This window comes from Haliaeetus albicilla, chromosome 20 (assembly GCF_947461875.1).
Source record: "Haliaeetus albicilla chromosome 20, bHalAlb1.1, whole genome shotgun sequence".
NCBI lineage: Eukaryota > Metazoa > Chordata > Aves > Accipitriformes > Accipitridae > Haliaeetus > Haliaeetus albicilla.
Genome location: NC_091502.1, coordinates 3,362,337 through 3,375,070, shown reverse-complemented (window position 1 = coordinate 3,375,070; position 12,734 = coordinate 3,362,337). Strand labels below are relative to the sequence as shown.

Genomic DNA, 12,734 nt, shown 5'->3' with positions numbered 1-12,734 from the left:
CTAGGAGGTCTCTCCCTTGGTTTGCTACCAGTTGCTTGTTTATTTATTTATTTTTAGAGGTTTTTTTGTTGTTGTTTTGCTTTGGGATTGGAGGGGGGGGGCTATAAATAACATTTACAGGATGTACCGAAGGAATATTCTGAACATTGTTCAGCTCTTGATAGGGAAGCTGCCTACACCACTCACTGATAGGATCATTTGGATAATCACCTTTTCTTTTCCTAGGGTGCAGTGTAAGAAAAAAAACAAGCATTACTGTCAAGGTGAAATATACAGGAGATAGGTCTTCTAAATTTTTCATCAACTCTTAGCACAGCTGTTTAATGGTTATTTTTTTCCTTTTGGTTATAGACTAAACATTGTAATCAGTTATTTTCCCTCATTTATTCAGAATCTATAGCAGCTGGTAACCTCACCATAATTCTTACCTGAATTTGTTGTTGCTTGTAATGCTCAAATTGTTTTCTTAATTTGGTCATCCTTCCAGAGTAACTTGTATATAGTTATTAATTCATGGTGGATAAGCATTTTTTAACTTAATGCTTCATAAGCTTTTATTTAGATAAGGGATGAGGGCAAGCAGATTATCTAGTTCACATATATGTTTTGTGACAAGCTTATGTTTTAAATAAGTTCCTTTAATAAGGTTATGTCTTAAACTTATGAAAGTAGTCATACACAGTGGAATTACAATAAATACAAGGCCATGTTTTGTTTTTCTCTTCAGTGCCCTTATCAAGCAAGTAAACAAGTCTATAGATGGAACAGCTGATGATGAAGATGAGGGTGTACCTACTGACCAGGCAATCAGAGCAGGTCTTGAATTGCTTAAGGCAAGTATACTCCTGGTGCTCAGTGCACATGTGAAACTTTCTGAAGCAACTTTTTAATTTGCACTCAGTATCATTAGTCATAAGCATGTGGTAGCTATCTGGAAGGATACTGGTTTGTTTTTTTTCTATATGCTCATCTTATGTGGCACATAAGTAAGGTTATTTTATAAATAATTTACAAGTTTTTCTGGAAGTCAAAAGTAGTTACATCTGTGAAATCAGCTGGCTTTTGATTATTAGAGTGTGAATTCAGCAGTTTGTGAATATAGTTATACTACTTTTGGAACTGTACTTGTATATCAGTACAATAATGCAGTTCTCCTGAGTTCCTTTATAAATTGGGGTCTTACCACTTTGGAGCACAACCAGTTGTTCCACTTAGCAAACAAGCATGAAGTCTGGGAGCACACAAGCTGGATTCGTTTTAGAGAAACAAAATTATGAGATGGGCTTCAGAAGCACATGTTGTGTTGCAGTGGCTAAAGTGGGTTCAGTCAGTCTAGAAATACTCTGAAGTAAAACCCCTGAAATGTCAATATTGCTTTCTTAGCATCAGTTATGTTTCGCTTAAGACATGCTTCTGCTGTAACCCAGTACTTGCTAAAGTAGATCTAGCCACTGAGAAGTACACATTCACAATAATTGGAGAAGAAATTGAGATTGGAGAAGTAAGTTAAAACTGATGAGATCATGTATAAAGACAGAGAAGTTTAGGGGGTACTGAAAAAAAAAAAGGGGTCAGAAAAAGAGAAATGTGCATTATGTGGCAAAACCAGGCAGAGTGTTATAAATATTCCAGTATGGCAGTGGAATATGACTCTTGATGGAATGGTCTATATAAGTGGGCCTTTAAAAATACTAACATGGCTTTCATCCTATTTTGGCAGGTACTTTCATTTACGCACCCTATCTCATTTCATTCAGCTGAAACTTTTGAATCTCTCCTGGCTTGTTTGAAAATGGATGATGAAAAAGTGGCAGAAGCTGCATTACAAATTTTCAAAAACACAGGAAGTAAAATTGAAGAAGACTTTCCTCATATACGATCGTAAGTTGTATATCTTACTCTGAGTAGTGTTCTTTACTATATGGGATTTTGGAAGTTCTCATTCTTCCTTTTGCATGCTATAGCATTATCCTGCATTCTTTTGGAAGAAAGTATTACTTCAGGTAAAGCAGGAAAGAGATTTTGAATTACTTTAAAATGCAGTGCTTTTTTAAGAATGGAAGTGAAATTAATGTATCCAAAGTAGTGACAGCTGATATTTTACTGATATTACTATCGTTTTTATCATTGCCCTTCAGAATTACTTAATGTTTTTTCCTAAATTAAATATGGCCATGTAAAAACATTCTTTGCACATTAATGGGCATGTGTAGACAATAATATTTCCAAAACAGCTTTTAGTAACTCGTGCAGATAAAATGTTTGTTTTACCACATGATATTTTATCAACAAAAACCAGGGGTTTTTTACTTGCAAGCCATGTAAATAACCCTTTTTTTCTTTCTTTGAAGAAATTGCCAAAATCAGGACAATTAGCAGTTTTGCGGAGGTGGTGTGTTCTATATATGTATATCTGTGCTTTTTTGCTAGTTTGATATTTTGGAAGATTTTCAAAATACACCTTGTGAAAAGGTACTTATCTCTTTTTTTTTTTTTTTTTCCCCCAAGTGCTTTGCTTCCAGTGTTGCATCATAAAGCTAAAAAGGGACCCCCTCGTCAAGCCAAATATGCTATTCACTGCATCCATGCCATATTTTCCAGCAAAGAAACACAGTTTGCACAGATATTTGAGGTAAAATTAAAATATTTAATTTTTATTTATCTTTTATATCGCACATGTAAACTAAGGGATGTAGTGGCAATTTATATGACAAGTTGTATCAAATTTAAGAAAGATATTTTTCCCCTTTCCCTTTGTTCTCATACAGTTTGCCCAGAAAAATGGTAGCAGAGGGTGTTTTTGTATCCCATGATCCATCATGCTTAGGGTTATGTATCTGAGCAGATGATAGAACAAAACAGTGTTGGGCTTTCTGCTAGAACCATGAACTTTTTATGGAGAGAGGAACCATACACCACTCCTCACCCCAGTTGGGACTGGCCCAAAGTATTTAAATGGTTACAGAAATTACAGAAGACTGAATTATGGTAGAGACTGTTTAAATAGTTTTTAGTTATAACTGCAAATGTACTTTTTAATTAGTGCCCATCAGCCTTTTATCTTGAAGACTGAATTATAATCCATTACTGAAATTGCAGTCTTGAAATGTAGTATGCCCACTTCTTCAACAAGAAAAAACACTTTTTAATCCATTGTTTCCTAAATGGTCCTGCTTGAGCTGCTGCTTTTTGAACTACCCAGATGTGATAAAACATTTTGTCTGTCGTCTTGATTTTTTTCTTTTGATTTTTAGGAGACTTGTAGGGTTGGTGAATGTGTCTTTAAATCTAAATAATTATTAGTTCTTTTAAAACTGTATTTCTGAAATAGAAGTAGACATGGACAACTTGGTACAGAGTTCTCACCCACCTCCCCTCAATAAGACACAGATTATAGCAGTAATACCTGAATTTGTTGCCTTTATTCTAGCCACTGCATAAAAGTCTGGATCCAAGCAATTTTGAGCATCTCATTACACCATTGGTTACTATTGGACATATAGCCATGCTAGCACCTGATCAGTTTGCTGCCCCTTTGAAATCTTTGGTTGCCACTTTTATTGTTAAAGATTTGCTAATGAATGATAGGGTAAGTATTTTTAAAACCTTGTATTAAGATTTTGCTTCTCCTGTAGTATGATACTCAGCAAGGACTTGTGAAAATTTTTGGGTTGTTGGTTCTACTTCTTGCCTATGGCTGTCTTTTGATTTCCACGTATACCGTTTGACTCAGTTGAAAACCAACAGTACAGGAAAGGAGACAGTACTAATTTGGTAGTCCTTACTAAAGTGACAAGCTGTATAGCACAGCATTTGATCACTCATGACTTGCCTTTTATTAAAAATGGGAAAATTGTTATTGACTTCACACTTCACTCGCTCAGTCTCTTGTCTTGAACAAGCAAGTTGTCATTTTTTTTTTTTTTTTTTTTTTTTAGGAAGTGTTAATGCATTTGAAACTAAAATACACTGTTTAAATGGAAGTCTGAATTTTAATTTTTCTAATACTTCTGTGTTGGTAGTGATTTTAAAGTGAAAAAAAGAACTTGTGTGTTATCAGCCATTGTTTAGGGAAAGATTTACTGTCCAAAACTATGTGCTTGAAGTTCCAGTGTACTGGATATGGAAACTGGAAATTATTTTCAAAGTAACAGCTATTACACTCTAAAGCAATAGTTTTCATGTAACAACAATGAAAAACCACCCCTTTACTACTGTTAAATTTGCTGGTACTTGAATAGTGAGGTAAGAACAGTATCTCACTTCTGTAATGTTTACTTCTATAAAATACAGAAGGCATAAAACTAACCAGTGGGTGCTGCTGTATTGTTTTCGGAAGCAAACAGGGCAGAGGAGATTATGGCAGGTTTCACTGAAGAGTAACAGTAGTGTAACAAAATGTAACATTTGGTTTAGCTTCCAGGAAAAAAGACAACAAAACTTTGGGTCCCAGATGAAGAAGTGTCTCCTGAAACGCTTGTTAAAGTAAGTAGCACTTACTATATTTTCCTGTGATTGTCTGTCTAATATTTAATAAAGGAAGTTAAATATCTGGATTCCTAAAGCTGTCAACTGCTTTTCTCTGTTTCCTTGTCACCTTTCTAAAAGTAAAAAAGAAGTAACTATTTTTAAATTGAGGATCTCATCAGGATACACATTTTTGGATTGCCAGAAGAAAAGAATTTGCTTTTGGGAGCATCTACTTTTTTTTACTTCTGTAAATAAATTTACATATACACTTTATTGAATTTTTATTATAGCTTTTTATAGGCTTAGGTTTGGTGTGCAACACCTAAGTATTCCAGGTATTGTCACAGTTAAAGTAAAATTATTTTTTTTCCCTCCTGTTTAACATAGGAGTTAAATATCCTAGAGACTTTGTTTAAAGTCTTCCCTTTTTCTTTTGAATTCTTAGGACATTCCAAGAAACTGAGTGCTATTTTGGAATAAAGAAAAAAATGGGTTTGGATTTGTCAGTTTCTTCAGATGAATAAATGTGTCATATTGTTTTTTCTCTGTGTACAATGTGTATTAGAGAAAAAACTAGATTTAAGGGGAAAAAACCCCAACTTTAAAATGGTGGTGGGGTTGCTGGTTTGGTTTTGGGTTTTTTTGTTTGTTTGTTTTTGGTTTTTTTTTTTACTTAAAAATGTCATTTCAAGCTTATTCTTTTTTTGGAGTAAGTTTTTTATTAAATTTTGTGGACTTGGTAATAGATATTCTCACTCAATTTTTCACTCAGTCAGAAATAGACTTAAACTGTGGAAAACGCATCCTAAGTCTGGGTGTTTTTTTTAAATGCCCTTTCTTAGAATGGGGTAGATCATACTTTCACATTTTCTTTCAGAATTAGGAAGATGCATGTACATTGTAGCATGCTGTTTCTAAGTTAATTACAGCAGTCATTTAATTTCCAATGTCTTTTGAATAAAGTTGCTCGGATGGTTTTAAAAAGTTCTTTACCTTCTCTCATGAAGCTGTTAAATTCTTTGTAGCATACCTCCTTCTCTGCTGGTTTAGTAAGTACTTTGGTTTCCAGCTTGGTACAGAACTCATTACTAGAACTCATTACTGGAAATGCTCAGTTGTGTTTGGAGTTGATTTGTCAGCTTTTTATTCGTTTGACTACAACAAGGATATTTATTGTATTTGTGCAATTCCATAGTTACACAGTACACTCCAAAAACTGTTAAAAGAATGCATGTTTGTTTTGATTTAATGACCTGCTAGTTTAAAATAGACATGATTTCACTTCAGTAATTATACATGTAACTTTTAGTAGTAAATATTGTTTTTTCTTAATTTTTTTTAATATTTATGAAGCTGTAATACCTCTCTAAAATGCGCTTTTATGTTGATAAAACTTTTCATACAATTGGCTATTTGGAAGGGAATTGGCTTACAGAAAATCTTAAGGCAAATTGAAGTTGAAGCCAAGCCTGAAAACTGTAAGAAGCATTTATTGGCAAGTGAAAACAGGTTATTGTGAAAATTGATTTGCAAATTTAATTAGCATTTATTACTGCTGAGAAGCCTATATTTAATGAACGCTGCAGGCCACACCGTTAGTTTAAAAACAATTTCTCTCTGACAGTGTACTTTTCTTCATTCTGGTTTTAAAAGCTTTCCTCCCTCTGTAACGTAACTGTATAATATATCTAATGGGGATCTTAAAACTAGCAAGTTTAAGTATGAAAGGTGGAAGGACTGATGAAGACAAAATTTTAGTATCATCCAGCCTAACAGACGTAGGCTGATGTAGGCTAGACTTTGTTTTGGATGCTAAACCTTAAATGAAATGATGTCTGTAGAGAAATGTTTCAGTACAGTATTAAATATCAATGGTATTAATTATTGTATGATTTAGACTTGAATTCTGACGCCTGGCACTTGAGTGTCTGCTCTAAAGCAGTAATCTCTCTTGACTGTGACCAGTACTGAATACTTCGGTGCACATGCAGTGGATTGAGACTTACACAGTAGCAGTGATATTTCTTGTTTCCTTGTATGTACACTGCAATACAAGGCTTCTTGTCCTATTTCTCTAACTGTGCTTTGAGTGGGCATTGTTTCATTTTTCGCTACTGCACAAAACTGCAGCATTTGTGGCTCTGAAAACTCAAGTAGAAACCTGAGCTAGCTGTTGTCGCAATGTTGATGTGGTAGGAAGACAGTGTTTCTAGGAGCACTGCATGGGATGGGAGTCCATTATACGTTTACAATGGAAGCATGATGATGATCTCTAAATCACAGAAAAGGCTTATAACTATCTGTTGATTATTTTTGGTAATATGAATCTTAAAAATTAATACTTATTTACTACTGACAGTTTATGTAAAGTTAGTAGTTAATTGCAGTTTTCTCGTGACAAATCAGAGATCTGTTACGTTATATTTACTATCTCAGAAAGAAATGATAATGTCCTGTCACTTTTGCTTGCATTTCAAGTACACATAGTTCATGTTGTGCTGCTAAGTCGAGTACAAAGCAGTCATTTGTGGCCTTTGATATAGTTCTGACCCATGCTGTATTTTGACTTTCTTGATATTTTCATGTTGTGCATAATAATTTTTAATCTCGGAGGAGAATTTTAGGCTCATGGGACACAAATTGAAACAAGAGGTTCAGACTGGATATAAGGTAAAAAACCAAACCTGAGAACAGTCACGCAATGGAACAGGTTGCAAGAGGTTGCAGGTTGCCAAGAAAGCCTGTGCAATCTCCATTCTTGAAGGATTTCAACACCACAGTGGATAAAGCTGAGACCACCATGGTCTGACTTCATAGCTGACTTTCCTTTGAGCAGGAGATTGGACTGGAGACCTCCTGACACTTCTTCCAACTGGAATTATCCTTTGATAGTTATCCTGTTTGGCTGCAAAGAAAAAATTTAAAACATGAGGGCAGTGAAAGCTCATGTCGTGTTTAAGTTTTCAGATAGCCAGAAGCAGTGACTGGGGTAGTTCTCATGCCCTGTACTAATTTCATGGGAATGCTTAATTCTGAAGGGTTGCTGGAATGTCATCACATCATCATTAACACCAGCAAAGAAACAGGGAACATAGTGGGTTCAGAGGAAAATTCTGAAGGAGTTGGGATGAAGACTTGCTATGTGGAAGGAACACTAGAGTAGATTTGAACAGTAAAACTAGGGGAAGGGAATTGTAGAGGGGGAAGAGAGAAGCAAAGGTTAAAATTGAAATTGCTCAGGAGCTGACCAGAGATGTCAGGGCTCAAGAGAGCATGTGGCTGTTCCCTGGCTGAATATGTCATTTACTTGAAGGCCAAATAGGCCTAGCATGTTTCTGTCCTTCCAACAAAAATGGGAGGCGGTAATGGTTACAGGTACTGGTTATGACATGAAGAAACTGAATTGGTGAGCTGTCAAAAGATCTGTTGCTGCTGTTATTTTTATTGTTATTGTTATTTTGCTTTTATTGCTATTAAAATCTTCTGGTGGATACCTACAGCTGTTTCAGAGGAAGACTCTTTGAAAGCTAGGGCAAGACAATTTCATTTCTGTTCCACAAACTTCATTTGCATTTTGAGTTCTTGAGTGACAGATATCCTACCTCTTCTTATTCAATAGAATTAGAATTCTGTAGGTGGAGTAAATGGGCTACAGTGCTAAAAAATAAACTCATGTATAGATGACAACCGTAGAACTTAGATCTGAAGGGACCATTGTGATCAGTTTGTTACATGGAATAGATCAACTGTATGATGAATTTCATTTGGTGATATTGTGAATATTTATATAACAGTTATTAGAACTGCCTTTCCCATTAAGGAAGGAATTTGAAATTACTGTGTACTAAAAGTGCCTTAGTTTTTCTAGAGCTTTTGGGGTTTGTGTTCTGAACTCCAGGGTTGGTGTTTAGGTTTGGTTTTGTTGTTCTTTTTTTTCCAAGGATGTCTATGTGATTCATATAAGCATTTTCATTTTGCTGTAAGAGGATACTGATCTTTCTGTTTTCTTTATCATCTCTGCTCTCACATAGAAGGAAAATGGAAGGAGAAAGGGATTCAAATACTAAAACAAACTTAATCTCCAAATTCATGCTTTATTTTCACTAAAGAAATGTGAAATTATACAGTGTTTCATGATAGCTGCTGGATTCTGCATACTTTTAGAAGCTTGCCTCAAAACACTTTGTTTCTGTTGGCAAAAGACAAGTTATTCTAAGTAACAAGCTTTGAGGTTTTTCTTTCAGTAGCCATGAAAGAAATATTCTTTTCCAGGATGAGTTATCTTAATACAGGTTGATACTTTTAACAGTCAAAATATCTGAGCTGGTTTTTAATTTACGTGTCTTAAATTTAAACTCAAATATTACATATATAAATAAAGAATATATAGGGATACAAACTTTAACTAAATGTTGTATGATTTTTATTTACTGTAGTAAATGCTTGAGACTTTCAGTAAAAAGTTGCTGTCTAGTGAGAATATGTCTAGTCATCTTTCAGTATTTAAGTGATGTTTTGCAGCCTTGACAGGCTTGTGTTCATAGCAGCAAAAAACACTTGGGAAAATACTGTGTAATTAAACTAAGATAAAGATTATTTTTAAAATGAGACTCATGGTGTGATATGACTTCTGCATATCAATCTTTTTTTTTTTTTTTTTTTTTTTTTTTTTTTTTTTTTTTTTTCAGATTCAGGCCATCAAGATGATGGTTCGATGGTTGCTAGGAATGAAGAACAACCACAGCAAGTCTGGAACTTCAACTCTGAGGTTGCTAACAACAATATTACACAGTGATGGAGATTTAACAGAGCAAGGGAAAATTAGGTATGTAAGAGATGGTAATGTTTTGATGTCTGTGATGTGGTGGGGAGAGTTTGAGGTATAGTAGTACTTAAACTATTCTGTTAGACCACTTAACAATTTATACGTCTTATTTTTTAAGAACTAATGGTAAGCTTTGCTGGATTCCTTCATAAGTTTGCTGAGTCTCAGGGGTTTTTTAACACTGTAGATATGACTGTATTTTAATGGTTTTATCTTCTTTGGTTTATCTCTTTTTTTGAAGAGCCATTATTCATATTGCAAGAATAAACTGTGTAACTTCCTCTCTCCCACTGAAAATTGGTTTTAATTTTTTATGCAGCTTGGTCTTCCTGATATACCAATTGTTGTGTATGTCAGAGGCCAATAGGCAGGCTTTCTAATAAAAAATAATAGCATGTTGCAGTAAACCACATGGGAATAGCTAGTACATAAGGCACTTCTGCTTTAAGGCAGACTTCGATCCCTTGAGCCTCTAAAAGTGAAAGGAAGAGGGAAATGTGTCAAGGGGATTAAGTCTCAATAAATAATTTACCTTTTAGGTGATTGTTAGACAACTTTTTTTTTTTCCTGGGTATCTTCTTAATCCTCTGTAGTAGGAGAAGTGACAAGTTGTCAGCTGCTATTGGGTAGCGTTTAATGTTATACAGTGATTATGCAGATAAAACCTATGTTGTGTGTGCAAAATTGCAAACCCAAGAGTTGTCCAATATATTATCTTTGTTGTAACTGTGTAGCCTTTCTTAAAGTTCCTTGTAAATAATTGTTTCATAGTTTTAAATTCTATAATACGACCATTCATGGCAGTTACTAGGGAGTTAAGTGTTTCAGCATGACTGCTTGGAGCATATTGTTGGCTTATCCAGTAGTTTGTGAGTGGATCAGTTCTGTAGGTCCTGTGTGTTTTCATGCTTGGGGTGATGATTCCTTACTGTCCATGTTTTAGAAACTTAATTTTCCCCCTCTTTTTGTACTAAAAACTTTAGATAATAATAGAAACCACATATAATGATGTGGTCAGTTCTCCATTATTGAAATTAATGGAGGGCTGGGGATCCTTTTACGGGAGGGAGAAAGCTACAATGACGAGTGAGGTTGCTCTGTCTTAAAGGCAGCCCTTCAACCCCAGAGCTTGGAGCTCTGCCTGGGGATTGATGATGAGCCGACTGAGAGCTTCTGGGTTAGGATTAAGGAGCAGACTGGTATGGGTGACATTGTAGTGGGTTTCTGCTGTAGACGCCCTGACCAGGAAGAGCAAGTGGATGAGGCCTTCTATAAACAGCTAGAAACAACTTCACGTTTGCAGGCCTTGGCCCTCATGGGGGACTCTTCAACTGCTCCAATATCTGCTGGAGGAGCAACACAGCAGTGCATAAACAATCCGGGTGCTTCCTGGAGAGCATCGACAACAACTTCCTGACACAAGTGATAGAGGAGCCAATGAGGAGAGGTGCTCTGCTGGACCTCTTACCAACAAGGAGGGACTTGTTGGGTGTGTGAAGGTCGAAGGCAGCCTTGGCTGTAATGGCCATAAGATGGTGGAGTTCAGAGTCCTGAGGGCAAAAAGCAATACCACAGTGCCGGACTTGAGGACAACGGACTTGGGCATCTTCAAGGATCTGCTTAGTAGAGTCCCATTGGATAAGGCCTTGAAGGGAAGAGGGACCCAAGAAACCTAGTTAGTTAGTATTCCAGCATCATCTCCTCTAAGACTCAAGAGTGGTCAAAGCAGAAGGTCAGGCAAATATTTCAGCAGAGCTATGTAGAAGAGCAAGGAGCTCCTGGCAAAACTCAAACACAAAAGGAGGGATTGAGAGTAGTCCTGCAGAGAATGACTTGGTACTAGTGGATGTAAATGTGGACATGACCTGGTGATGTGTGCTTGCAGCCCAGAAAGCCAACTGTATGCTGGGCTGCATCAAAAGAAGTGTGGCCAGCAGGTTGAGAGAGGGGATTCTACCCTTATTCTCCACTCTGGTGAGAACCCACCTGGAGTACTGTGTCCAGCTCTGGAGTCATGAGTACAGGAAAGACATGGACCTGTTGGAATGGGTCCAGAGGAGGGCCACAAAAATGATCAGAGGGATGGAGCACCTCTCCTATGAGGAAAGGCTGAGAGAGTTGGAATTGTTCTGCCTGGAGAAGAGAAGGCTCCAGGGAGACCTTATTGCGGCCTTTCAATACTTACAGAGGGCCTATAAGAAAGATGCGGACAAACATTTTAGTAGGGCCTGTTGTGATAGGACAAGGGGTAATGGTTTTAAACTAAAAGAGGGTAGATTCAGACTAGATATAAGGAAGAAATCTTTTACGATGAGGGTGGTTAAACAGGTTGCCCAGAGAGGTGGTAGATGCCCCATCCCTGGAAACATTCAACTTGGATGGGGCTCTGAGCAACCTGATCTAGTTGAAGATGTCCCTGCTCATTGCAGGGGAGTTGGACTAGGTGACCTTTAAAGGTCCCTTCCAACCCAAAGCATTCTGTGAGGTATACAGAAAGTGGAAGTAGGGACGGGTAACCTGGCAGGGATACAGAGAACACAGTCTGAGACACAGCTGGGAAAGTCAAAGCCCAACTGGAATTGAATCTAGCGAGGGATGACAAAGGCAACCAGAAGAGCTTCTTTAAGTAAATAGATGACAAAGGAAGACTAGGAAAAATGTGTACCTGCTGCTGAATGAGGCAGGAGCCCTGGTGACATCGGACATGGAAAAGGTCAAGGTACTGAATGCCTTCTTCACCTCAGTCTTCACTAGCAAGACTGGCTTTCAGGAATCCCAGGCCCTGGCAACCAGGGGAAAGTCTGGAGCAAGGAAGACATACCCTTGGGGGAAGATCAGGTTAGAGAATACTAAAGCAAACTGGACATGTGTAAGTCCATGGCCCTTGATGGGGTGCACCCATGAGTGTTGAGGGAGCTGGCAGATGTCATTGTGAGGCCACTCTTGTTCCTCTCTGAATGATCATGGTGATTGGTACAAGTGCCTGAAGACTGGAGGAAAGCAAATGACTTTCCTATCTTCAAAAAGGACTGGAAGTAGGACCCAGAGAACTAACTACAGGCCAGTCGGCCTCACCTCAATCCCTGAGAAGGTGATGGAACACCTGGGCTCCCCAGCGCAAAAGAGATGTGGAGCTACTAGACTGAGCCCACCGTAGGGCCGTGAAGATGCTTAAGGGATTGGAGCATGTGATGGATGAGGAAAGGCTGAGAGAGCTGGGACTGTTCAGCCTAGGGAAGAAAAGGCTCAGTGGGCGTCTCATCAATGTGTATAAATAACTGAATGGAGGGTGTAAAGTTGGAGTCAGGCTTGTCAGTGGTGTGCCGTGACAGGACCAGAGGCAATGGGCACAAACTGAAATACAGGGGGTTCTGTCTAAACACAAGGAAATGCTTTTTCCACTGTGAGGGTGACTGAGCACTGGCACAGGTTGTCCAGA

The 12,734-nt window shown here is 37.4% G+C and overlaps 1 protein-coding gene across 3 annotated transcripts in view; it reads left to right on the top strand.

Annotated features, from left to right (window-relative positions):
- Positions 1-12,734, top strand: part of PDS5B (PDS5 cohesin associated factor B) — a 114,243-nt gene that overhangs the window by 67,773 nt on the left and 33,736 nt on the right. For all 3 annotated transcript variants that reach the window (XM_069808030.1, XM_069808031.1, XM_069808029.1), the window contains exons 18-23: positions 728-833; positions 1,721-1,881; positions 2,509-2,632; positions 3,431-3,589; positions 4,417-4,485; positions 9,159-9,295. In XM_069808030.1, the coding sequence (XP_069664131.1) occupies positions 728-833; positions 1,721-1,881; positions 2,509-2,632; positions 3,431-3,589; positions 4,417-4,485; positions 9,159-9,295 (756 nt within the window). The remainder of the gene's footprint in view (positions 1-727; positions 834-1,720; positions 1,882-2,508; positions 2,633-3,430; positions 3,590-4,416; positions 4,486-9,158; positions 9,296-12,734) is intronic.